A 27,554-nucleotide genomic window follows, 5' to 3' on the forward strand; every position below is an offset into this window, starting at 1 on the left:
CAGGGGGGAAAAACGGCATCGCACTACGACGCCGCTACCGATTAGCTAATACCAGTGCGCAAGGATCGCAAAAAAGGAAAACCCACTACTTCTCGAACGTCGACGACGACGCCGACGCGCTTGGCTTTGGCCATAATATTCGCTATATTTGTGAGGCGCACCGACCGACCCGACCAACGGTGCTGCAGTTGCATCATCGAACGTCCATCGAACCAGCGGGCACATCCAGTACCACTACCACCATCGAGGTGCACGCACTACGCGGTTTCGCGTTCCGTGCAAAAGAGAAAAAAAAGCACACATATTAGGAGGGAAAACCTTTGGCGGGCGCGCGAGCTCCTCAGCGAGCGCCGTTCGAGCGAGAACTTGGCGCAATCGAGTTCAAGGCACCTGCGGGGCGCCATCGAAGTACGAGTCAACGAACGCCGACGAGTTCGATCCGACTGGACCCCTCGCGAGGGCTTCTAGTTTCTAATCGTTGATCGGTGAACAGTGTTCTCGGTTACCTCCAGTTTCAACCCAATAGTGGCTCGGTTTGGATCGTTATACCCTTACGACGTGTGGTATATGATCCCGTAACAAATTGTATCCCCCAAGAAGTTGTGCGGTAATCGTTTGTTCAGGTCATCGACAAATTTCGCGTAACGCTACCCCAAAGTTTGACCTACCCTAAAGTCCCTGGTGATTGTTTGGCAGCTCAAGGTGTTAAAGTGCGCCAATATTTTCTAGTGTTTTGCCTCCCTTCAATAAACCTGACCCAAAGCTAAGTGCGTACGTGTGTTTTGTTATTCCGTGCTTGCTTTGTTTTTCGATCGATGCTTCTGTGCGCTTCAGGTTGAAGAGGAATAGAAAAGCCCCCTGCAAAGTCCAAGTAGCCGAACATGTAGTAGGCAGAGGGCCAATCGAAACCCGAGTGTAGTTGAGTCAAATTGTGTGTGAGTGTGTTTACTGAAGTCATTCCCTAAACAACCCGAAAACGCACTGATTTAAAGTGCGCGTTCCAGTGCGCGTGTTTTGTCTCGTGCCTAAAAAGTGTTGAGGGGAAAAATGGCTGCCAATCGTAGGCAGTTCTCGTCGAAAGAAGAGGTGCGCAAGGAGGGCGATGAGGGAGGCGGTGCCGATGAAGGTGATGGTGGCGGTGGCGGTGGTAGTGACGGTGGAGGTCCTCCAACCGAGAGCAGCACCAGCGGCAAGGATGAAGTGGATTACGTGCTGACATCTGCCAAGGGTTTGGGATCATCCCACAAAGTTGAAGGGGCGTCAAAGGAGGACACCGCTACGGGCCCACCAAAGTCCGGTGTGACGCTTGACAAGTTCAACATATTTCACCTGCGCCGAAGACCAAAAAGTGACCCCGGGACGGGCCCGATCGGGAAGCATGTGGCGGGTCAGCAGGCGACATCGGGTGGTGGAGTCGCGGCAACAACGGCCGGCGCAGGACCGGACGAGGTGCTCAAGAAGAAGAAGTCGCGCTTCGTCAAGAGTGCCTCGATCGCGCGTATCTTCGGCAATAACTACAATACCAAAAAGTATGACGATAGCAGCGCTCTGCTGAAGTTGCAGCAGTTCAAGCGCAGCTTCCTCAACAGTGAAAAGTTCCACAAGAAGGACGGCGGGGCCGGTGAGGACGCGGAGGCGGCAACCGGCGGTGAGCTGCAGATCGGTGACTCCTGTTACGTGAACGACAGCGAAAGCAGCGCCAAAGCGATCAAGTCGATCACGCGCGGCCTGGGGCGATTGCTTCGGCGAAACTGTCACAGCATCGACATCAGCCGGCCGGATCCGGAGTACAAGGTGTCTTACCTGGGCAACGTGCTTACTGGATGGGCGAAAGGTAAGTGGAACACTCCCGTTTGGAAGTCTCACGAAAGTGTGAATTGTTTCATCGACTTCCACAGAAGAATGTCTCTAGTCTCTAGTCTAAAGTTCCCCACCTTGTAGACCGTGCGGTCCTTCGCCAAATACCAAAGTCTTGAAGGTTCAACCTTGGTCCACTTGTCCGTTTCGAGCACCATTTGATATATGGTCAGCAATCAACGCATCGTGCCATTCAGATTTGCTGCCATCCGGCCCCAACTTCCTCCTTTTTAATGGATGTGTTTTGTACATTTGTCTTCGGGCCTCCTAAAAGCGGCTAATCTCCACATCGCGGCGAGTTTATCGGTTGGAGCGCACGACGCAATCGATCAACATGGTTCGACAAATCTATTGCCGAACGGGTCGATTGATTTGCTACCCAATCACACAACCCAGTCAGTCGTGTACTATCCCACGGTTCGCATTCAATCGTACGCTTGATTGTTTTCCAAATCGCACATGTCTATCATCGATCTGAACAACCTGCTGCGACGTCAGTTTCGGCGAAGCGACCATACGATCAACGTCGTCGCCCAACCTTGGCGAGGGTTGATTGGTTTCGATTAAGATTTCCATCCACTACACTTTGCGCATAAAGCTGGCCTCCCCAAAAGTGTCCTCGAAGGCCGTTCCACGCCGCGTTTGGTGAACTGCGTTAAAAATTGGGAAATAAACGTTAATGATACAATGGCGACCACAAAGGCTTCTCGGTGGGCTTTGGTGGTGCAGCGTGAAAACGATCGTTAGTCGTTGTTTCTTCCCCTCTAAGCTCGAACCGGATCGTGGTGAGCTACAGAGACCGGCCCTGGGAGGGGGGCGTCGGTGTAGTCCATTCTATCGGTATAACCAGAACCATAAATTTCCGTCCACCACCACCGTCGCCACCAGAGTGTGTCCTACAAAGGGGTGGGCTTCGTCCACGTTGAATCCACACGCTTCGCCCAACGGAGCGCAACGAAATGACGACGCACGTTCACGCTGCGGTGGCATTGGAATGCACAACCCGACCCTCCCGCGTACACCTGCGGAGGTTTCTCCTCCCAGCCAACGGTCCAGTGGAATCTGCTCTACTTAGACAGGTTAGAGTCTGCGTTCGGCGGAAAAGGTGACTCGAAGGAGTTTGGAACACACCGTTCCGTTCCGTTCGGGACTTATCTGGTTTGACTCGAAAGAGGCTTAACTATGCGTCGTAATCGGTGTAACTGCAACAATCCGTTACCTTACGGGTGCATGATGGTAAGGCGAATTCAATAAGATCCCAAGGAACTCGTAAATCTTAGCCTTTTCGTAGAGAAATAACCGAGCTGGAATATAACTCTTTCCAGACTGACCATTGGTCATACAGTATCTGGCGGTAGGTCACGTCAAAACCGAGTCCCTTTATTGAAGTCAGCACGTGCTGGGGTGTAAATTTTCACACATTTACCTTAATCTTGTACGTTAATCTTTATACCCCCTGTGGGTTTTCAAATGTCAATGACAAAATTTTGACCAAGCTCCCACCAAGAACTTAGTTGGGTCGGGGCAAAGGAACCTGCAGCAATTATGTACTTCCGAGGTTTCACACTGTGACCTCCTGGCAACCGCGCAAACACTCTCCATCGGTGTACGGCGGGTTTCTCCGTGCTGGTCGCGAAGCCGACGTCAAACGATGATGATTGATGGGCCAATTGTGTGTCAATGGTGTGAGATGGCGGTGGGCCAATATACAATGCACTGCCAACGGCGTCCGATCTCGCCACATGGCGCATGCATGCACGTTTACCGCCTGCCGCAATAACTTACCTTACTTTAACCGTCTTTACCGCCACCCGTCGGTCCGCGTGGGCACTTGCTGTTCTGCCAACTTAGCCCGGGGCTTCTTGCTACCGGCTGCCTGCTCTCCTTTAGCCAAAGGTGCTGCTGTACTTGATTCTTCTATCGCCGCCAAAGACTTGGCGGCACTGATAATCGCGCCCGGTGTCGGTTGGTTCCTGTGATGACGGATGAGAAAACCCCCGTTACTCCACCGTTCGATGGGCGCAAGTGGCACAATTACGTAGTGGCACTACTTCCTTCTGGTTTGCCAGAAATGATTGGGACACGTTGAAAAAGCAGAGAGGAACATCCTCCGCTGCAGGGTACAGAATGATCGGGAGTGTGCAAAAGCCGGTTGGTTAAGGAGCCGAGAAGCGCGACTCACATCCGGAAGCGGTACCCGTTTCATGATTGACGATCGTACAGAACTTGTTGGAACGGTGGTTTGGAATTGGATCACATGAAGTGGACCGTTAATAACAATCACAATATGTGTTAGAAACAGGCTCTTTTACACCGAGTTTCTTAGTGGAATTTATCTGTAGGAAAATCAATTTACAGTTTCCTAGCGAAGTTTCGAACGATTTATTACTTCAATCTCCCAAGGTTTCCCAAACGCTAGTGGGGGGAAAAAAAGAATCTTCAACCCATCACCAACGTGTCGGCTACTCGGTTGATCAACAACGTTAGCATCTCCATGATGATAACCTTCCTAAGGGTATGGCGATAACTAAATTGTCCCATCGGAGCCGATGAAGAAGACCCTTACTTGACCTTACGCAACGTGCACGATACTTTGAGACGACACGCGACATTCACCGGACACGAGTGAGAAATTCATTTGCCACATTCAGATGTGGAGATCGTCTCGACCCAATGTCCGACCTCCTCCCCTAGTGGGTCCATCGTTGGAACGTTTCTAAATTGAATTTAGTCATGAATCATCCATCTGAAAGACGTGAGAGTGGATGGCTCTTTTCGGAACATGTTTCTGATTATACCGATGCAAACCAGGCTGGTGGATATGTGAACGTTACGAGCAAAAGTCTCCTTAGTGTATGTGTCGTTGTAAGGTGCATGGTTTTCTTCTTCTCTTAGCTTCGATAGCCCCCGGCTACGCAAGTGTGTGATCCTCTGGTCCACCATACATTTATGTTGAAACCGTTGCAGCGAATCTGAACAAGTTGTCTTTCGGCTGCTGCTGCTGCTGTTGTTGATAGATTCATGGCGAAACCTGTGGTGACCGCCCCCCCCCCCCCCCCCCCCCCCCCCCCCCCCTCCCACAAATCGAAGTGCCAAACGAGGACAATCCACCCCCACTCCGGACCAGCGGTCGCTGACAACCTGCACGCGCATTTAGCAACCTGACCTCAGACCGTCTCGAACCGGTTGCAGTGATTCCTCCGGAGAGGGAGATCCTCGTTCGGAGGGAAGGATCGGTGATATAGGACCACACACGCGATCTTGCTCGTTGCCCATTGCCTGCCTGGGCCGGCCTCTTTTTCCGATCAAACGTGAAACGTGCGCGGTTTTGAGAGCTGGGGATGTGTGCCCCCTATTCAACACACGACAGCGCTTTGCAGATGACGATGATGATACCCCGTTGTTAGACCTCGGGTTCCTGATGTAACGTCGTATCGGGTTTCTTTGGTCAGCTCGGACCACGCTTGAGGCTTCTAACAAGCGATGCCTTCCTTCGAGCGCTGGGGCCAACGAAGAGTTTGAAATATCACACCAGGTTCAACATGGTGCACCTAGAATGTGTAAATCGGCGAGATACACGCGATGACCGACATTTTCGCAGGCCCGTCTAGGCGCCTCTAGAGTAGCGTTAATTTTCGTTTCAAACCTTCTTCAGGTCCAGAGCCTAAAGATTCGCCAGGAACCAGTGTAAATGGAAGTATATTGAAGGTCATTAGGTCAGAGAGATGGTTGAGTAACTGAGCGCTGTTTCTTTTGTCGAACAAACCTTTAGCGCGCCATGATGGTGCCCTCGCTGGACCAAAGATTTGACGCTTGAATAAGCCGATTACGAAAGAGTGCCCTCCACTGAGGGCTCTCGCTCAATACGGTCCGCTTAAATATGCAGCTTCCTTCCGCCGAAAAGGAAAAAAAATATCTAGCCCAAGCGCCTGCCCCTAAGCAGACGTGTTAATTGAATCTTCCGTACGTTATTACGCTACCCTCTAAACGCTTCATCGGCATTGTGAAGCCGAGGCACCTCAAGGGGCGGGTGTTCATTAGCGAAGGGAACGCACGTCCGATTTATCGTATTTATTTCCTCCGGCCAGCTCGATCGGTACGTGCTGAGGAGGGGGGGTTGAAAAAGGTTGTACGGGCGACTTACATGATTATAACTGTAAATCGTTTTATTGGCGCTTGCTGTTGTGCTGCTGCTGCACGCGTTGGATGGGAGAAAACCTGATCGCAATTTTCGACTTCGGTCGGAGGCTTGGCTCTCGCGGTATCTGAACCGTGTTCGACCTTTTGGCGCCCTCTGCCCACCGGGAATTTCTATAACTAGGTTGAACGGTCAGGAGCAGGGCCGACGGGTAGGCTACGGCCCACAATCTGCATTCTTTTCCGTCCCGTCGTTGGCCTCGGTGAAATCGGACTTTTCGACCCCCATTCGAGATGATAGAGAGAAGTTGGCGAAAAGATGGTAATCAACGCCCCGGTTTGCTGCTGCCACATCCGAGATCCGCCTTAGCCAAAGTGTTGGCGGCATTGCAAGGCACACAGCCCTGGAATTGGAAGGTGTGAAAAATCGTTTGAAACGGTTCAGTGGCGGCTATACAATTGCAGGGTTTTATTTTGACCGGCGCTAGTGCCAAACATTGGACGCTTTAATGTTTGGGTTGGAAGGAACGGGAACTCAGATTGGAAGTCAGGACGAACACGGGCAGAGATGCTGCAAACTTTGGAAAGTGAACATGCGTATGGTTCGCGCTGGAAAAGGTAACAACTTTGATGTGATATAATGTTGATCGTATGGATATTTGACCCGGCCTTAAGGATTTGGATGCAAGAATCAAAAGGGTTTGAGAAACCGATTTAACCTCCAAGGAAGTTCCCGCCTTAATGTGACTTCTTGTTTGACCTTAAGATGATCATCAGTGAACAGATTTAGCACCCAAGGGACTCGCTCGTTGATTCTTCGGTTTTGTTTGCTTTCCCGCGGGTTTGCACCACGATGCCAGACGACCTCTTTCTCGGTCATTGGCGTTACTCCCCGGGACATATGGTGACACCGCGCGCCCGAAACCCGGCTGACTACTGGGCAAAGAAATCAACAACGAATTAAATTAACGATAATTGACATTTTAATTAAACTCGCGTTTTCTTACTTCGGTTGTGGCCAGCACGCGAGCGCGAGCTTGTACCACCACTTATTTGGCATCGGCGTCATGTTTGTCGAACGGGGAATGGGAATGGTTATGTTCGTTAGCTTGTTTTTGCCATCCTACGATCGTGCGGCAAAGTTCTGGAACGGTTGTGGCCTCCCATCTCACTTGGTAGCAGTGAGATACCGCATGGATTTTGAAACTTTCGATGCAGCGGTTGAAAGTTTTGCTTGTACGTTGAATCATTATGATGTTGCTCCGGTGTCGGTGACCAGTTTTAGCATGCTTCAAACAAACTATTCCTCCTAGACGCGGTTTCAAAACTTTGCCAATAGGAAATGTGATTGCCCATCGCATCATCATTACCATTATCTCAAGCCCGCGCCGCCGTTAGCGTCGGTGGGGGTTTTTCTCCATTTCCTGCAACCTGAGTTTCCATCTCAGGCCACACGGCTTGCGCTATTTCTTCCATTTATTTCCACCTTCCGTTGGGGCGAAGGTGCAGCATAACGCGTTTGGTGCTTGCCGGTGATGCCTTTTGTTTCGAATTGTTTGCTGTGTGTGGTGGCTTCCGCGAGTGAAAAGTGGTGTTGCGCCAGCAGCTTCCGCCATCCAAAAGGTGGTGGTGGTGTTCCGGCCTCGAACCGTGGCGCTTGTCAAGAGAGCAAACTCTCAAAGCGCAGCGCAGGGGGGAAGGGTGGAAAATTCACACCAAAATGGATGAACAACGGTACCGGGACGAATGTGTTGGGCCCTTCGACCAATCTGCCGGCATACCAGTTGTCACGGCGGAGATGACGCGTTTGAAACGGTAGTTGTTCCTGTTTTCCTCACCAAACGACACCTGGAAGTGGCGACGGGGATATGCAGCCCATCGTTTGGGCACTGAGGCTGGTGAGGGGAGGGGGTGAAAATGACGTTCCAGTAGCTCAGTTCCGGGCGCACCTGCGGTTTTTGCTTTTGATCGTGTGGACCTGCCCACACTTTGACACATTGTATTGATGAAACAATGCGCAGGCACGAGTGCCACACCGATCTTACGGAGAGGAAGTAGGTTAGGCATGCACCTGAGTAAGAGTCAAAGGCTTAGAAATACCTTAACTAAGTAGAATTACAAATGGATTCATAGTTTGTGGCATAGCAGAGGATAACTGATCATGGAAATAATTCCATTCTACGACAATAGTGTTCCAAAGTTCCAAATTTATCCTATAACTTCCCGTATATAGCCGGAAGGGCTCTGGTTCAATCGATTACCATAGAATACTTTGTAGCTACAAACATAAAATTAAATTTTTTTTTTTCCAAACTGTCCGCTGTCAAGCGCGTGACTTCGATACACCGGAACACACTTTCGACCCTAATGCACATTCGATTCGTTCAGCGTTTGACCATGACCGTTTCATTGCTCGAAGTTATCACCATCGCCACGGTCCTTCCAAAAACGATAAAGTTAAAATGGTGTGTTCCATGCAAAATTGATGGCCCCTTCTCCGGTCCGACGAGTCCGATTCCGGGCTACGAGAAGAGTTTTATTGTCCTCCGCGGGCTCGGATCCGCGCTTCGGCGTTCCGACTCTGGTCACATTCTGGCCAACGTACTGGCCAGCGCAAATCGTGTCGTTGGTTCGCCAAATTCCCACTCGCGACGAAAGCGGAAGTCATAAAGATCGGTTTTAACGAGCAAAGTTTGTACGCTCATCGTGTATGTTTTTTTTTTTTGCGTGTCCAATGGTTAGAAGCTAGAATCCTTCTCTCGAGTGTCAACCCGCCAACCGCTGGGAAGTTGGTAACTATTTCCGTTCGCGTGAATCAAATGTGGGACCAAAAGTTGGCGCAATGGCGCTTGATGGCCAATTTTTACGCTCCACCAAAACTGCTCTCTGGCCGTCGTTGTGGGGAATCGTTCGTCTGGTTGCAAAATTTGCTGCCTTGAATATGAAGACGGGGGTGAGATGCCCATCGGGGGGGAGCCTTATGGTACGGGTGAAACGAGCGTCATTTTGTACTCTGCCACAAAAAAATCTCAAATGGATCTCCACAGCGAGCCAATTGTCTCGACCGGAAATGTGATAGTTTGTGCTATTTTTCAAGGGCTTTTTTGTGGACAGAGAGAGAGAGAGAGAGAGAGTGAGCAGAAGGGAACTGAAGGGACCCAGACTAGTCGGATGGTTGCCGGAATCGAATTTATGAAAATTGTAGGAATCAGGTTCGTCTCGATGATGGAGAGTTATTGATCGGAAAGAAAAGAGCAAATGTTTGTTGAACTTGACGCTTTTTTTCCGTTGGGAATATTATGCGACGACTGATGGATTGTCCGTTAACATGTCGATCGCTTTATTCAAATGCTGTTTTGCGTCCACTTGAAACATTTTCCAACCATTCGAACGATGGCATGGATTCCATTTCCCTTACCGATTTTTTCGTCTGTGCTTGACATTCGGCGGGAAAGTTAAGTAAATTTCCAAAATGACTTTTTTCCCCTAATTGGGCTCACATTTTTGATCCAAAATTGTCTCAAACGTTGTATTGGGTAACAACTACATTGGCAAGATGGTGTTGTAAAGAAGGGTCTCGGTTGAAAGCTGAAATTTTCAACATTTTCCATAAGGCCATCATTGGGACACTAAACCCATTATTAACTGTCCATAAAAAAACGAAATACTCACGCCCAAACTGCGAGGGCATAAAAATTTAGAATAAAAACGTGAGAGCATAAATAGGCACCTTCTGGGGTTCTCCATTGCCAGTGAGAAAAAAGAAGTGCCAACCGGTGCAGTGGGAGGATGGATGGAAAAGCCAGCCCAGCTACATTCCACCGCCACAAAACAGACGAAGGTGTCTCGCGGGATTGGAAAATTGGCCAGTTTGGCTGGCGGCGCACTGATTTGTGCCAATTATTGTTGTTGTGTTGCCACATGTCGCGCGGTTTTGTATGATCTGTCATAAGGCACATGCCCCCACATAAATGGTTACACGGAGTGGTGGAAGGGAAGGGTGGTGCGAAAATGGTTGCATAATGACTCGACGGGTTTCGCTCGCCGATCGCGTCGCCAACGATGGCGGTGCAATTTTGGAAATTCACATATTTTTTCCCTCTATTTTCCACCACATTTATGCACCCTTCGTCGAAGAAGACAAAGAGGACAAGACGAACACCTTCATCATTGCGGGTCGGTGACCGTGCATCCATTACGCGATTTATCCACTCGAGGGCATGTAGTATGATTGTGAAATCTATTTCTAAGCTTGTGTCGTCCAAAGTATGCCTCATTCTACCATCGGTCCCAGAGCGTTCGTTTAAATTCCCTGGATGGATTGTAAAATTAATTGAATTCTACTTACGCACAACAGACTTGCATCCATACGTCATGTTTAGCAACAACGCGAAACACATGGCCACTGGACGTCAGACTACCACCATCAGCCACGGGTGGTCATTGAAGCCGATAATCGAATTCATTATTCCACCCCGATGACCATGTTTCGGTTGCGACAAAGTAGTATGGCCCACGAAATTGATTTCCCATCGACTCACCTGAAGCGTACGATGAACTTTAGCTCCGCGACACACTCCATAATTATGGAACTTGGATCGAACCGAAGAGGATCCCATCCCGGGGATGAGATGTCGAAATGCACGTGCAAAGTATATCATGGGAAACACCTTTCAGAGGAGCTCAGGTTGTGGTGGTGCAGGTCGTCCTGAAGGTAAAAGTTTTGCAAGGCTTAACACAGGTTGGTGGATGTGCTGCGAAATCAAAACTGGTTGCCAAACCTCCGACGCCATTGGTGCACACCTTCGTACGATGGGTTCTAACATTTGCGGAGCGTACTCTTTGAAGTCCCACATATAAACCTCATGGCTAAACCTACAGCATCTACCACCGGCTTAATAATGCTTTGGGCGGGCTCCGTCCAAATTTCTCGCCTTCTCGTACAAAATTATGCACGTGCTCAGCGGCTCGTGCCCTGATGTGAGTATGCTTCAGCGATCGTAGCCCTAGCGTTGTGCAATCGGCTCGGTTGAGAAACTCCGGTTCAGGTTCTTTTTGCCTTTTGCGGGAACTTGTGGTGAGTCATTGGGAACAATGGGTCGTCGTTGGAAGGGACAAGTCAGTCATTGGATGCCAATGGCGATCACAAATCATCTGCTGAACGCCACAAGTCAATATCTAGCGTGACACATGGCCAGTGAATCGGGTCCACCGTGAACGAATTCCCCTTTCGTCGGCCGATTTTAAAATAAGACTTCACTCGGAAACTCCGGACGAGTCTTCCAGAGGAAACGCATGTCTATTTCAACTCACCAACTCGCGTCGTTATCTACAAACATAGAAAGTGACATAAGAGTTCCATTACCTCCAGCGAATCCACTTTTCGCGTGCACCATCGGAACTGGAAATAGTCTCCACTCTCGTCACATGCCAACCAACTGTCAACGTTGGTTTACTTTCCTCCCTTCCTTGCCCGCCTGCCTTCCTGTCTTCCCGTGCACATACTCGGGCGCGGTGTGCAATTAATGCAGTCGGTCACCATTCCCGCGCGTGTAAACAACTCGATCGATGCATCTTTTCGGAGATGATGGGGCTTGGAGCACAGGAAAACAGGTTCCGGCACCACTTTAAGGTCCGCCGTGTTTTTCCTCCGTTTATCTCGCGGAATCGTGGGCCAGCTTCTACATAAGTTACATGCCGGCCGATTGGGCACACCGACACATGTAAACACACACAAACCATGGCTGGGAAAAACATGTTTCGTAATCGATTTCTTGTGCACCTTTCTCATAATGGCCCCTGGAAGAGAGATGGAAAGGGAAGAGATGATGGCGATTTTTACATTTTCACTACAAATTTCCTCCTTCATCCGGTGCAAGCTGGAGGTAGTGTTCATCGTTCGCTCGGTCTCGGGATGACACGCTTGCGAAATGCAACGAGTGATGCAACCGGGCAGTTCAGCCTATTTCTGGATTGCGATGCGTTTGAAGTAGATTCCTGCAATCCGATGCATACCGCATCGGCATTCAAAACCGTTGCATGCCTTTCTATGGAATTCCTGGATAATGATTGTGGAACTCTGAGTCGAGTAAACTAGCGATCGATTGCATGTTATCTTCCCACCGATTCTGAACTGTAACTAAGAATAAATATTTTTCTTGGGAAAGGACACAAAATGGAAATAGACCAAGTGAAAGTACTTTTAGATACCGCTATCTTAAATTTAACTTTTGCTGGAAAGGAACAGCGGTTTGATTGCAGAACAATATGCTTTCACAGTGACCTACTAAGGTGAGGTGGTCAGAATGAACTTGCAATACACACTTCTTTGAGACATTGATACCTCAAAGGCAAAAGTTCCTTTGTGTCAACTTCAATGCATATACCATTCGGTTTGCGGTATCTCTTCAGCTGCATAGCGACACCACCAGTTCACAAAAAAACATTCGTTCCGAAACATTTCTTTTCTCTCCTTTCCCTCCTCCGCTTGTGAAGGGCCGATCTTTCGCTCGCGGGCCCATTAGTTGAACCTTTAGTTCAACTGTTTCGTAGCACACCCGCCCTTCCGCCACGGAGACGGAGCAGAAGGTGATAAAGAAACGTCTCGGCACGACTTTGGCCGACCACAATGAATTTCTTTCCACTCACACGCGAGACGTGCCCAGTTGATGCCTCCAGCTTTCGATTGGTGATCCGCGGACCCGATCCTTTCGGCTCGAGGCTCGTCCGTGCAGAAGAAGGAAGGAAACCGACGAAAGTAGAACGGTATCATTAATAATCGGGTGACGGTGGTTACGCTCGTTACACTGGGCGCGGTTCATGTCGTCAGGGCGGTTCAGTTTAGTTGCAGATGGTGACGGTGACCTGATCGTGCGGGAGAGGGTGGGTGTCTCCCTTTACAGCGATCGGGGATCGAAGCGGTTGTGGTGAGGTTTCTCGGCGATCATTAAAGTTCGCGTCAGGCTTCGGGTGGAACAAAGGCGCAAAGGGAGAGTTCTTGAGAGACCGAACCGACTTGACAAAACGGTGTCAGTGGTGTATAAAATGGCGTCCACTAGCGCAACAAGTGTTGACGGCCACTCCCGGCAGGATAATAAGCGCGACATCGACGACTCCAAAAACGGTCGGAACGTTGTTCTTCTTCTGGAACTGGTGGTTAAGGAGAATCAATATTCCAGGAATCACTCGAGATTCCAGCACGATAATTTGAGAACTAAGGGGGTGAACTAAACTGTGACCCCATTATTGTAGTTTCTTATGGTTTTGGGAGACGCTTTTCGCGTATTCCGATCGTCGCGGCGATCGATCGAACGTGATCTGCGGCCTTTATCCAGCGGATCCAGCTTTGGCGAAGTGGTGGGAGTGAGCGGACAAAACGCTTGGAAGCCCTTCGATGACACAGTTAGGGTGCGCTTTTGGTGCTGCATCACTAATCAGTGTAGCGAATGCGATGCTCCATCGCGATACCCCGTAACAAACAACATCTAAGTCCCTGAGGGCAAAGGAGAGAACCGTCAAATGGTCAAACCCCATCCGGTGGTGAAGAAGGTGATCGCTCCACTGTAGACAAACAAAGCGCGCAGGAATTTAACTACCTTCTCCACCATTACCGGGTCCATAAAACCGAGCGGTTGGACGCAGTTATGCATTATTAGCTTTCGGCTTTCGGCTCGTGGAGTTCGAGTTCCTGAACCTCTCTGTTCATCTCCAGCGTGGAAGATGATCTCACTCCTCGACCCGACCACAGAGATGACTGTGTACCGCACGGTATGTGAGCATTGATAAAACAAGAAAAAGAAACGACGCTCCGTTGATGGGCACCGTGACATAAGTGTGCTTTTAGTAACCCCTACACCTCTTCTTCAAACATCTACACCGGTGCACCTGTGAGCTTCTCGCGGAATCGGTTACAAAATATGGCTGCCGGGCGCACCGCATGACCACCGGGTACCCCCAAATTCCTTTCGAGAGACAGAGAAACCCGCGTGATTTCTGAAATAACTTCCAATTTGTAGCCGCCCGAACGCATAGAGGTGTTGCGGGCTAGCGAGATATGGCGGACCGGCATCCGACTCCGACTGCACCGCATTCGAACACACCGTTACGCAATGGGGCCTGCCACCGACCGGTTTATGGACTCACGGTGGACATTTATGTTTTTTGAACGTCCTGGTCCGATCGATAGCCGGGGCATCAAGCCTGAAAACCACCACCACCATCACCGACCGATGGTTGACTTCCTTCCTCTGCTCGGCCTCGGATCGGGGATTTTTATCGGACCCCACCGTCATTTTGGTAGCCCTTCCCTTGTGAGAGACGTTGTTACAGTCAAAATATCGTGTATGTATTCTTACTACCACGGCTCAACCGGGGCGGAATTGTTGGTGCGTAAACCTATCGTAGTATCGCTTTCTCGAGGCGATGTTTCTTCTCCTCTGTTTACCCCCAAAAGAAGCAGTAAGGCAACGGTCGAAGGCAAACAAAGCTAGACCCAAACGGTTCGTTACGGTTGCACTGTTCAACCTCATCTAACGTACCTCACGATCGGTGTGGCCTCCGATGGCAGGAAAGCCGAATTACACGCCAGCCAAAATTTGCTCCCCTTATCTTGATTATATCGTGATCAATTACTGTGGTGCTCTGTTTCGTGCTTCGCCTCCGTCGCAATCTTTCATCTCCTTCCCTCCGACCGGGGGAGGAGGCACAATGGTGATCATTTCTTTCACTTTTCGACAGTTCGCTTCCGCTCGCGCACTGTCACCATGACAGAAGCGATCGTGGTTTTTGTTATTGTTTACACCGAAGCATAAGTGGTATTGCCGTGCTTTACGTTACCTAAAGCGACGGCTAGACACAGCGGTATTCGCACGAATATTCCCGCCGTCCAGCGGGAATCCCGCTGGATGACGGGAAACTCCATATGAAAAAAACGGATTTCGTTCCCGCTATGTTTAAAAAACGCGAAACTACGACCCGGCGGGAACGGACGCATTTGCTTAATTGAAACGTTTCATGAAAAGTTTCATTCGCTTGCTACAACAACGTCGGTATGGGCAACGTATATGGATGCGACCGATGTTGTTGGAGAGAAACCAAAATGCGAGTAGTCTTCGACGCAAAATTTTGGAGGAGGAACTCAACAACACCATTCATAAACTTTATATTTGATAATGACTCACAATTCCACTTTTACCTGCCGCCAATTTAGATCACGTAAACAAACTAAAACGTAAACAAAGCTTCACTTTGACAGATCGGACGAATAAGCTCGTTCCCGCTGGATATTCTGTCGAATCTGGGCTACTTTTTCCCGTTCCCGCCACCGGGAATTCCAGGCAAGTTTAAACAGCGGTTAATAAAGCATATTTCCACCGTTCCGCGATCGGTGGGAGAAAGGAGCGATGGCTTGAAATATCGCACCGCGAACCGGTTATAGCTCGGGAGTTAAAAATACAACCACAATCTTCGGGGGCCACAATGGTGGTGAGTCAGTGGGATCGCAGCAGCAGCAGTACCGATAATCGTGCACCCAAACTGACCAACTTTCATAACGGCGACCAAAACCAAAAGTCTGAAGGCGGCGGGCACGCGGGGTCTTTTCCTTTGGTCGCCGGACGAATTTGCCGAACCATTGCACGAACGCACGCATGCATGCAATGACCCGAGCAGCAGGTGAAAGTAAATAATTGTTATTTTGTTTTAAAAGCTGTAGAGCGCTTTTTCGTGACGTGGCGCTTCCTTACCACCTCAGCATGAGTTGGGTTTGTAATGCGCCGGAAGCCGCACGATGAACGACTTTCTTGCGATGGTTTACGATCACCTAACACTCCAAATGGCCGATTTTCTAGTCGTAAAACTCGCCTGTTCGGCAGCAAATCAACAATGTAGGCGGGGTCGTATTAATGTCACAGGTGACACGAATATTCAAACGTACCGCGTGCGTGCCGCCGATAAGCAGGTGACAGTTTTCCACGATCGATCTACGATCACTCGACGGAAAAGTGACCGCCGCTCCAGTGATGTAAGTGTATGTTTTGGTTATCTGGGCGGTTTGGATAGACCTTATATAGACCCTCATAAGCTTCAAACTCGTCGATCGACAGGCGTCGATCATTTTGCATTATTTGGAGAAAAACACACCGCCAAAGATCGTAAATCCGATGTCATAAACAAACCGTCCAGCAACACGGATCGATCGCTCCCCTTTGCCTCGAACCCGGACCACATTCATGCCGACCGCAGCCACTGCCCCATTTTCGGGGAGAATGTCAATCGGTGTCAGTTGGGCAACGGTTACACTCACCGGACCGGATTATATTTATGCAACGCGCGGATTAAATAGCTCGCATTGCCTGCTTTATTGTGTCGGCAAACCAGCACCTCCGGGGAAGGATGGAGAAAGGCAACGCATTTTTATTTGCCCCCTTTTTTTCTTTCCTCTCTATACCCCTATGCCATAACGAAATGGCGCTGGAGACCTTCCGAATCATTCCGTTCATTGGTTTTGCAGTGAAATTAGTTCACTTTTTCCGCCATTTTATAAAATGAGAGTGGCTTACGTATTTGGCTCGATTGTTTCTATATCTTTCGAACTTTTCGTTTTGCGTAGCAAAATTGTAGCACTGTTGCAGCACCACTTCTAATGACGTTTTCTTTTCCCCTTATTATTTCCCGGGCCTGTTTTTTTCCTTTCTCCATCCGAGTGCCTTACGCAATGTGTCTTGGCAAAACCACTTTGTTTTTTGTTAATTTCCTTTAAAAATCTTTTTGGTACAAATCGATCAAAATTCGTTATTGGACTAGATTTTTGGTTTGTTTTGTTGTCATTATATTGTTTTTTTTTTACAAAAGGCCAGTTCGATCACCATCTCCGTACCGTTTTTTTCGCATTCAAAGATGACGGAGAACGAAGGGGGTTTCAATTTGTCCACAATTTGGAGCGATTATTTAATCCAACATCAATCCAACCCTTTTTTTTATCCGCAAATCCGGAGTGACCGTCCCATTCCCTCGGTCCCCCCACACATGTGCCCGCTCGTTGTGCAATGTTGGCAAAAATAGTTCGTTTTGATGTTTGGTTTTAATTTCCCTTCGCCGGCCACCTTGTCTGCGTTGCGTCCTTTGAAGGTCCGCTGTCCAATGCTATTTTTGAGCGATCGCAAACGAGCCTTATTAAAATCTGTCGTAATGTTGTTGCTGTTTTCCGTAGTGTTTTTTTTCCACATTCGGTTGCCCAATGGCTCACACCAGATGGTGGCAAGCTGATTAAAACGGGTACGGCCTGCACTCGGTAATTGCTGCACTTCGCATCGTTCCGTTGCTGTGCCCTGGGTTTTGTTTGCAATGTTCGCAAGGATTGATGACTATCGGGCACGGCAAAAGGGACACGAAGGTGGCGGCTAACGCCAGGAGGGAGAGCGTTCCCACAGAAGCGGCCATTGATGTGCATTGATTATCTTTTATTTGCAAGTCTTTTGAAGCTTGTCACCAACGTCCGCTGGGCGCCACACGAACGCGCGGTATAAAAACTCTGACAAGAAACGGTTCCCTGTTGGTCGCTCATTATCGCCGATGGGAAAAAGGGTCCACAGGATCCCTGGCGAAAGGAGCATTGGCAGGCGAGTGATGATGGCACAGCACCGACGTGTCCACCATTCACTCAGCATTATCTTGGCATCAATCGGCGACAGTGAACGATTGATTTAATCGATAATTATAGACTGTCCACATCGCTCTCTTCTGCCACTTGTTGCTTGGGCAAATAAGGGATACCACCGATATGTGGCCAGGGTGAGTATATAGGGGTTATGCAATTTCATCATAGATTCTACCACTTTTCTGCACAGCACCTTTCGTTAGGCCTGAAAAACACCGCATAACTCAGCGAATCTTCCGAGTTGTTCATCACACACTAAGCCCGCCACCCCGTGGTCTTTGTGTACAATCAATTTTTCTATCTCTATCCATCATCTGGCCGGTGGTTTTCTCATCGCACGGTGGGGGTAGATCGATACCAACCCGCCCATGTGCGATGCTGCGAAGGAAAGCATCTCCCAGTCCGATGGTCCTCCCCCCTGGCGCATGGGAAGCAATAAATCTGTGATTAATGATCGATGGCCAGCTCGGGGTGGTTAGGGGCGGCCGGGTTTGGGCAATGAAATCGAAAACGTTACTGGACCAACCACGAGGCATCCCCGAAACGCACTCGAAATGGTTGCGTCGGGATGATGCGGAAATGAAATGAAGAATCGTAACGAATTGCAACAAACTTCGTGGTCTTATTATTGTACGCAAGGGAAACACGTTGCTCCCAGAAAGCTATTACACATTCGGAGTGTAAGCAGTTCACTGGGTGGTGTTTGGTGGAATCTTCATTTTTCCTCGAGCCTACCACAATACAGAACAACGCTAGATCGTTTTCCGCATGTTAGCGAAAAGAAAAGTTTTTCCGATGATTTTCTGGCTTCACCAAACGAGAGTTAGGTATTTCAATGAAAAACAATCTTACATAAACCGTGTCAGAAAAATGTAACAAAATGAATTAATTTTTTGCTCATGAAAATTTCACCGGTTCTTCTATGGAACAACATTTGCAATCCAATGTTTGCACAATCCACCCAATAAACTTCGATCTGTCAAACTTCCTTGTCGTACAAATGCGTATCGGACTTGTTACGTATCCAAACAGTTACGTAGGGGGAAAAGCTAGGCGTACTTTTCTGCAGAAGAATTGTTCAAATGCCACAAAGCTCTGCCGGTGCACAATATGCAGCATGCTTGCATAAGACGTGAGACAACATAAAGATAATTGTTGTACATGATTAAAATCGAATAAAACAACTCTGCTGTCGCTCCATGCTGCGCTGTGGAACTAAATAATGCAGCTTTATGCAGCAAATGCAGACGGTGTTTACATGTTATGTTACATTTTACAATAACGTTATTTGCTACGATGTCAAGTATGCACGTGACACGAAGTAGATACAATAGAGACACTTTTTGAAACACTCAATGTCGAAGAAGCTCATCGTTGTAGTTTCTGTTTGAAGCGAGTCTTTGCTGGAGGTGCTTGCGTGCGTTCAAAATCTGCATCCGCTTTCGAATACGCAGTCGCTCACGCATCCGAAGGGCTAAATTATAATTTCAACCCACTTTCGTGCGTGCCAATTCGTTTGCAAATTTGTGAACTCTGTTGACGAAAACTGTTGTGGAGGTTTCGCTTCATTTTATTTTGCGAGGCGGCTTTCCTGCTGATGATGTTTCGCACTACCTCTGTTTGCGTGACATCGAATGGTTTCGCTTGGGACTGATGGAAGTACGTCCCTCGAGTAACACGCAACCATTTTTGGTTGAGGTCATGGAAATACTCCCCAGATCTCCCCAGACGAGGTTGTACGGAAAGTGTGATTATTTCGCGAAGTTGAGGTGTTATTTGTTTTACGATTTCATCTTCTGAGAGTTCCGCAGTTCCGAACCCGCTGAATCGGGTGCTTAAGATGAAGATCTTTGAAGGGTTCTTGCCTTTCTTACCTTCACACTTCGAGATCATATACTCTGACACGAGTAATCGACCCCTCGGAGTAGTTCCGACAAAGGAAACCTCATGCTTTTTTCTTCTGATGGTTTTGAGGGAAGCAAACAATCATTCAGTTTGCCGATTTCGAATCCGAGCGAAATATAATTGTGGGTTTCCTGCGCTTTGGAGTTCGGAGAAAACGGAGTTTCCTGCGTTTCTCCCAGGCCGCCTCATTGCATGTGCAGCTGCAAAGACGAGTGCCGATGGCGATTGTTTGGTCCATGGGAAAAATTTCTCCACCTTCCAGTCGGTTTAGTGACCTTTACCTCCGCAGCTGACGGCGGGGAAGGTCGACAAACGTGGCAATGATGAGGTTTGGCACCTGAGAAGGCCCCAAGATTACCAGCACGTGATGTTGCATGTTGGGCACAACGATTTCAATTTGTTAATAAGTCAAGAGATTTTACCAACGCAATGCGACGACTAGAACGCATCGTTTCCGGTTTCTTTGTTTTGGAAAAACACAGTGATGTTCAAATATGATTGACAAGCATCAGTTTGTTGGCGTAATTCGCACCGAATCCCCTCGCGCCTAGATCTATTAAGACGTAAAATGATCGGAAATATTATTCTCCATCTATCCACACACTACAAAGTTTGTTTGTCGTCGCCATATTTGTGTAGTTGGTGCCTGAAGCAATCCGTTTTATTGCCATGGACGACTCCTCTTAGGCCGACGTTCCAGAACAAAGTAACTCTCGGTTCCATCAGCCTGGCGTTCAGGTTGAGCGAGAAGAGTCGGAGAACCGCAAACGGCTCAAATATTTGATCAACGTCCAGTTCCTGGTTCTATCGGATCGAGCTCAGAGGTTCAAGCTTGGTTTTCTTTTTGTTGTTCAATTCATTAAACTCTTGTCTGTTTCGAGCAAAGTGCTTGAGGTGTCGATGATGTATTACGTACGGGGCCGCAACCACTCAGATGAGTGGCGGCTGTAAACAGATGTCGTATCCACGTGAAAATGTGGCTTTAACTTATTTATTTGCTCATTAACGAATTTATTTTTTCTCCCGCCGTTGTTTACTTGCAAAATTCCTCGCATTCCCCGTTTCTGGATTCGTCGGAGCGATAGGCGATGACTGTCGCCAATGTCAAAGTATAGCATCACAATACGGTTGCGTACCCTCCACCAGGGTGACTACAGGTCGTACAATGTAGGAAGTACACCTTTGGATTGTTTGGAACGTTTAAACAGCTCATTATCGTACCGTGCTAATGAACTAATGGACACAACCCCATTGTCGATCGGGACGTTTATCCATTGTCGAACCCGTGGCTAATAGTTCGCGGCTATCAGAGGGACTATATGGTCATCGATCAATGATGTCGCTCAACACACCACTTTCGCACATGGGACGTGCCGTTCTAGTTTTAATTGGATTAAGTTGATTGTCTCAGGGGAGAAATTCCCCCCGCACCGCGAGGGGAATTAGAAAGCATTAGTACGAAGGGTATGCCCGGCCATCCCCCGGATACGAACGGGTGTGTTAGCCTCCGCCATCGATGCGATGGCCCACTTGATTTATGGCCCACTCACAATTGTCCACTCCTCGCAAGTGGGAGTGGGAGGAAATTCCTGGACCTGTTTTCATTCTTCAGGTCGTGAGAGGACTGCGGAGTTTCTTCGTTTAGAAACGCCAGACTTCAGTCCCACACCGTCCTAGCCTTAGGTCGCCGTCATTTGTTTGTTGATCAAGCAATTGCTTCACGTTGCCTACGTGACCTTAAAGGTTTGATATATTCAGCGATAAATCGATATGGAACGAAAATATACGTCTACCTGGCGCGGGTGTGGGGTTGCTTGCTGCCGGTTGTACTCGTTGATTTGATGGCCGTGTAACGATGGAACCGAGACGACCCGAACATCATCCAAAGAATGAGACATTACTCCACCAAAACATGTCTTTCGATTGTCTGGAACGGGTAGGAATACTTTCTGGCACAACAGACCGATTGGAGATACGGGGTCTGCCCAGACCTGTCAGACACACACCTGAATTACTTCAGCGTTCCTTGTCGACGCCGATGATAAATCGCCAGAACGTGTTTGAGTACAACCTCTATGCGTATGCAAATTAGCGACCGCAAACCGCCTTTCGTCGCCTTCGACAAAAATAAACCTGCACTTATGCTGGACGCGCGCATAAGTGTGCCGGTGTGGACGCGTAGGTTTTTGTTCGGAAATAAAACGTCCCTTCAATGCGCAACAATGATGACAACCCCGTCGATGGTACGCTCAGGAATGACTTCTCATTAGCAAAAGTAGGTAGCAAACAAAATGGATACCTGAACGGGGTCGTCTGCTATTATGACCGTCATTAGGCGGTAGGGCTTTTCCTTTTCCATTTTTTTTGGATCGAAAAGAAATCAATACTCACAAGCACTTTTTCATTCACGTCGCGTATCGAGAGGAGTTTCAGAAGTTGGAAAAAAATTCAAATCTGAGTGCTCATTAACTGGCTCAACCGGGGGAAGGGTTGTAGACAAGTCGTAAGCGTGCAATACTCTACTGTCTAGTCGTTTTTGGACGAACCCCTACGAGAAGTAACAAGTTTCTCACCCTCGCGGGAAGTCCCTTGATGGCAAATTAATTGCCTTCGGCTAAACGTCACCCAAAAACCTGTTCCTTTTATGACTTCATCTCTTCCCAGCCGCCGCCGCCGCCGTGCGACGCGGAAGGGTGAATTTTCGTTTTTCTCCCGCGCATAAATCATCGATCCAATCGTCTCGGGTATCTCCGGTAGTTATCCGTGGTAGAATCGATTCTGCCTGCTGAAACCGAACGCTTATCGGTATTAATTAGTGGCCGTGTACCTTTTTGTTTCACAGGGGACGTAACCATCGTGTGGTAGGGGATTCCTGTTTTCTCTGGACTTATCCTTGTAGGCACGTCGAACGTGTCTCCCTCGAACAAGCACCTAATCGGGATTTTTCTTAGCACCGGACACCGTAATCTAATCGAATCGAATCGACATCCAGTTTGGCGGTACGTCAATATCGCTCAAGCCTATCCTCCCGCCTCGAGCTGCTGGATCTCGCCCGAACAGGCTTCAGCCTAAAACCGGTTCCCGATTACCGGCATCTTCACCTTCGTCGCAACCCGTCGTCCCGGGGCGATCAATCCGCTTCGGCGCCTCTAATGTTCATATATTCAGTTGTTTTTTTTTTTCATTCCACACACGTCCAACCCTTTCCACTTCCCCCCGGCCGTGTTCGGTGATCATCGATCGATTCGATGATGCGATCGCCGGCAAAAAATAAACGAGATACAGCATCGTCTTTTCGGGTCACCCTTGTAATTCGCGAGACTTTGGCGTGTGAAAAGGAGGGAAGACGCAACACGCTTGGCGGGGGATGACGTCGGCCTGTAAATCGCCGCGGCGTTCTTTCAAAACCCACCTTGACCTTGACGGGTTGTGGCACTCTTCTGGAGACATACTGGCCGCACCGCGTGCTGGTGCTAGGTGGGAATTGAGCCGGCGAGCGAATGTTCTTTATACCGCTACACGCCGCTTCGGCGTTAACCAGGTGGCCTTAATTCTTTGGCCAGACATAATGCCATTGTCAGCAGTGCTGAAACCTGCCCCTGTCGGGTGCTGGGAGGGTAAGAATGGCACCGACAATTAGCACCCATTCTCGAGGGGGTTGATTGCTTAACTCGTTAACTTCTTCCAGTAATAAAAGATTAATTTTGTTAAATTTTTAGTGCAAAGAAAAAGTCTGAAATTGTTTGTTTTTATTTAGAAATAAATTCGAATTTATTTTTTTTCTAGCAGTCACAAAAGTTAAAAACAACCTCTTGATGTTTTAAAAATAATTCACAAACTAATGAGAATCTCTGCCGCCACTCGCGGGCTCACTCAAGCCAATAATCGTTAGGCACTGCGGAGAGCACTCTGTTTTTATGGGCCGTTTTTATATTCCTTCATCCCAGCAACAACAACACACCTTGAAAAAGGGGATGCACTGCTGCACTTCCGTGGCATTGTTGCATCGCTAACCGCAAACGATCGAACGTGGGTGGAGTTTTTCCATTGCTATGCAACAAAAGTTATCCCCACCAAACCCACCCTCCCAACCACCCCCCAGGGTGGAAATACAAATGCCAATCAACTGTCATCACTATTACCGACATCATTAGAAGTTTTACCGACTGCGTTTCATATCGTTCGGGCTTAAATAAAATGTGCTGGTGCATACGGTTTTCGAGCGGAGAAACACATCGTGGAAAAGTGATAAAAGTTTTCCACTAAAACATTACAATTTAATTGCACTTGTTGTAGGGATTCTACAAAACAAAGAAAGCCATGGGAGTATCCAAGCGACTTCTGGTTCTTCTTTCGTTTTAAAAACCGGTTGGCCGCGCGCCTGCAAAACCGGAACTACTTATCGGAAGCCACAACCGTTCAATTCCGGTGTCATTCTCTGACGAGCCCCCTTTTTCACCCTTAGCAGCAACAAAATGGAAAAATTAAATAACCCACCAGCCACCCATTTCTGCTGGTCGCCCCTCGCGTGGTTAAATGGCACCATTCGCACAACAATAATTTGATAATACCTAGACCTAGACCCTTTCCGTCCCGGCAGGTTATTGCACCGCCAGCCCCGAGGGGTGAAACAATCGTCCATCAGAAGCGAGGTGGCCGTAAACGGTGGGTGGAAAAGTACCGAAAACGCTACTACGCCTCCCGATTGCCGTTTTCCTTCTGTTCCTAGTTTCCATCACCCGTTTGTGGGCGCAATTTATTTGCTGGCAAGTACCCGGGCGCCTTCGGATGCGCATTATTTCGGGTCGTTGATTAGCCGCCGTTGGCTTTTGTTTGGAAAATCTAACCTCAGGTTTATGTGTTGGTGTGTGTGTGTGTGTGTGAAAATTACAAGGGCAAAAGCAAACTCCTACAACATTATTTCATAACCTTTTTCTTCTCCCTCGTCACGGAAAGTAGTGTTTCTCAATGACCAACGCCCTCTCGGTGACACTCCTGTCACGTGGTTCCTTGTTCATTTTTGGTGCCAACAAAATATTCCACGATTTTAGAGCACGTCAAGGTTGACCGAAAACAACGTTTGGCCTAAACAAGCAACTTCCTTCGGACGGAGATTTTTTGGGGATTTTTGTTGTGTGTGACGGTGCGAAGTTTCCGATGGGGGGCGTGTTTAAACATCCACAAAGAGATCGATTGTTCCCTCCGGTGTGCCTATGCTTTGCTCAGAATGAGGCGGTACAATCTGTGGTTGTACCATTCCGTGGGTCGCAACCATTTCAAGGTCTCGCGTCTCAGGCTCAAGACATATTGGTTTCATGTTATTTATGGAGATTTCATTGACTTCAATTTGAAAGTAATTGTTTTAACTTAGGGAATATTCTTCTAAATTTCATACACCTTTTTCCACCTATTAATGTTGTGCTTTCTCTTCGACTTTTCCCCAGGTGATGGTTGCGTGGAAAAACCCCTTGCGACGCTGTGGCGCAACTACACGCAGAACAGCAAACCGGACGTGATGATGAAGCTGTGCCTGTGCCCGTCCGGGCTGAAGGCGACCACCCGGCAGCACGGGCTGACCGAGTACTGGTCGCATCGGATCACCTACTGCAGCTCGCCAAAGAACTATCCGCGCGTGTTCTGCTGGATCTACCGGCACGAGGGTCGCAAGCTGAAGCACGAGTTCCGCTGCCACGCGGTCATCTGTTCCAAAGAAACCATCGCCCAGGAGATCAGCACCATCCTGAAGGTAGGTTCTTTGGGGGCTTTAAACTTGAATGGGTTTCTAACTTGGCTTCTTCTCCCGTTTTTTCTTTCTTTGTTGCAGGAAAACCTAGCCAAAGCCCTGCGCGAGTTTAAGCGCGATAAGTTGAACCGCCAGAACGCCCGGCTCAGTCTGGCGAACAGCGTGTACGACAACCCGAGCATGCCCCGGCGCAAGATCATGCTGAGTGTGGGGGCGAACAACTACCGGCCCCCGCTGGAGCGCTCCAAATCGGCCCCGAAGCTGATGGCCATCGAGGAGATGATCGGGGAGGAGGATGAGGAAGAGGAGTTGGAGACGGGAGCGAGGACAAAGCACTCATCGGCGGCGGGCGGTAGCAATGGCAATGGTGGTGCATACCTGGAAGCATGCTGCCGGGAGGATGCACTGTTTCCTTCGACGACACTTGGCCGACGACGTTGTCGGCGTGGTCACTCGATACGGCGATCGCGGTTGCGCAACTCGTTCAAATCGCCGAAAGACCTGGAGGCACGGGTACCGCTGAAGAACGAGAACATCGTGCACGTGAGTCCGATGAACAAATCGGTCGACTCGATCCTCGATACGATCAGCCAGGAGGACGGCGAGGAGGAAGACACGCTCGAAGAGAGTCCGGCAGCGGAGGAGGAGGAGCAGGGAGCGATGACGCTTAAGTCGAAGGCATCCCGCAACTCCGACTCGTCCGAGGACGACTTTGAGGCGTTTCTAGCGCACTACAATTATAACTCAAGCGAACCGCTTTCGACGGAACTGATCTCGTACTTCGACATGAAGCTGAACCCGGCGGCCGTGTGCAGTATGCACGATCTAACCCAGCACCACAGCAGTCTCCCGGTGGTGGGTCTCGAGGATACGCAACGATTGGCACTCAGTTTGGACGACCTGGACCACTATCCGTTGCCTGCGGGCGTAGTGGTTGGAGCATCGGAAGGCGAAGTGACTCGATCCCGCGAACTCAAAGATCCACGCGCTTGCCGGGAACGCGAGCAGCAGGAGGAGGAGGAAGCAATGTTTTTCAACCAGGATGAAGTGCTGGAGATGCTCCGTACGGCTGCCGAATCGGCCGCATCCGCCTCCTCCACCCATCGGCGCCTTTCAAGCGATCGTCTGCACTCCTGCCTGCACGCCGAGGATGACACGGCCCCGCCATCGTTGTTGTGTGTCACGGGCAAGCTGAATGCCACCGGTGGATCCCTGACACACCACCCGGACAGTGACGAAGGTTCGATCTCGAGCGGCTGTGAAACGTCCAGCACCGTCACGACCAACACCGACGATTCCGTAGCCACCGCAACCTCTTCCTCCGCCGTGGGCGCAATGGCCGCAGTGCTCAGCAAACCCGGCTCGGTTCTCGAACGCGTGCGCAGCTTCGAGCAGCTGGCCGAGAACCAGGTCATTCATGTGCCGCTCGGCGAACGTGCCGACAATCACTCGCCCGCATCAACGACGTCCGGTGGTTCAGGCTCCTCTGGGCCACATCCGGATGCGATGGTTTTCAAGCGTAGCATAACCTTCCCCGCACCGGGTGTTAAATCGAGCTTCCTCATGCCCATGTCGATGCCAGGTGCCCCCGCCGGACGCATGGAGCCGATCGATTCCCCTCTGGACTCGCTGAATGAAATCGTCGAACCACATCGGACCGAGGGCGGACAAACCCACTTGGATCACCATCACATGCACCACCACCTCCACCACCACCGTCATCATGGCCACCTTCGCGGGGAGGACAGTGTCGAGGGAAGCAAACCGAAGGTGCGCCAAATGCGCCTCAAGTCAACAGTGGCCGCGGTCAACACGCAGCTCATCAACAACCTGCAGGCGATCGATTCCGATTCGGAGTTTAGTGACGAGTCCGGCTATGTCGAATTCCAGGACAACCAACCGTCAATCAAGTCGGTGACGGCTTGATGTTGCTCGGTGAATGATAATGATAATTGTTAGTGTTATGTTACAATTTTTTTTTTTCGTAAGTGTGTTGTCCTTTTTCACTATGTCCACTTCTTTTCCTCTTCCGGGATGCAAAGAAATCTAGTGAAAACCATCCGTTAATGTTGCAACCGGCTAATGATAAGGATTAGTATTTTTACGACTTAGTCTTAGCCTTTGACTTTGTGGCTACGGTCCATACAATTTACTTCCGTAAGATCTGAATGCGTTTATGGATTGTAATTTTTTTTTGTTTTTGCTACAGGAATTAGTTGAACAACTTTGGTGGTCGTTAATTAAGACAGAGCAGTG

The 27,554-nt window shown here is 49.1% G+C and overlaps 1 protein-coding gene across 1 annotated transcript; it reads left to right on the top strand.

Moving 5' to 3' along the window:
- The first annotated feature begins 1,047 nt into the window (after window positions 1–1,047).
- Window positions 1,048–27,224, top strand: LOC131288927 (uncharacterized). The gene is made up of 3 exons (XM_058318108.1): window positions 1,048–1,834; window positions 25,000–25,301; window positions 25,380–27,224. Exons 1-3 carry the CDS (start codon window positions 1,048–1,050, stop codon window positions 27,222–27,224), a joined length of 2,934 nt encoding a protein of 977 aa, XP_058174091.1.
- Window positions 27,225–27,554: the final 330 nt, after the last annotated feature.

The sequence above is a fragment of the Anopheles ziemanni genome, chromosome 3, assembly GCF_943734765.1.
Source record: "Anopheles ziemanni chromosome 3, idAnoZiCoDA_A2_x.2, whole genome shotgun sequence".
Lineage (NCBI taxonomy): Eukaryota > Metazoa > Arthropoda > Insecta > Diptera > Culicidae > Anopheles > Anopheles ziemanni.

Bases quoted from the DNA above. Each gene is read 5' to 3' on its own strand.
- LOC131288927 (XM_058318108.1), top strand. From the start codon at position 1,048: ATGGCTGCCAATCGTAGGCAGTTCTCGTCGAAAGAAGAGGTGCGCAAG. The intron at 1,835-24,999 runs GTAAGTGGAACA...ACTTTTCCCCAG, and splicing joins GCTTACTGGATGGGCGAAAG to GTGATGGTTGCGTGGAAAAA. The intron at 25,302-25,379 runs GTAGGTTCTTTG...TCTTTGTTGCAG, and splicing joins AGATCAGCACCATCCTGAAG to GAAAACCTAGCCAAAGCCCT.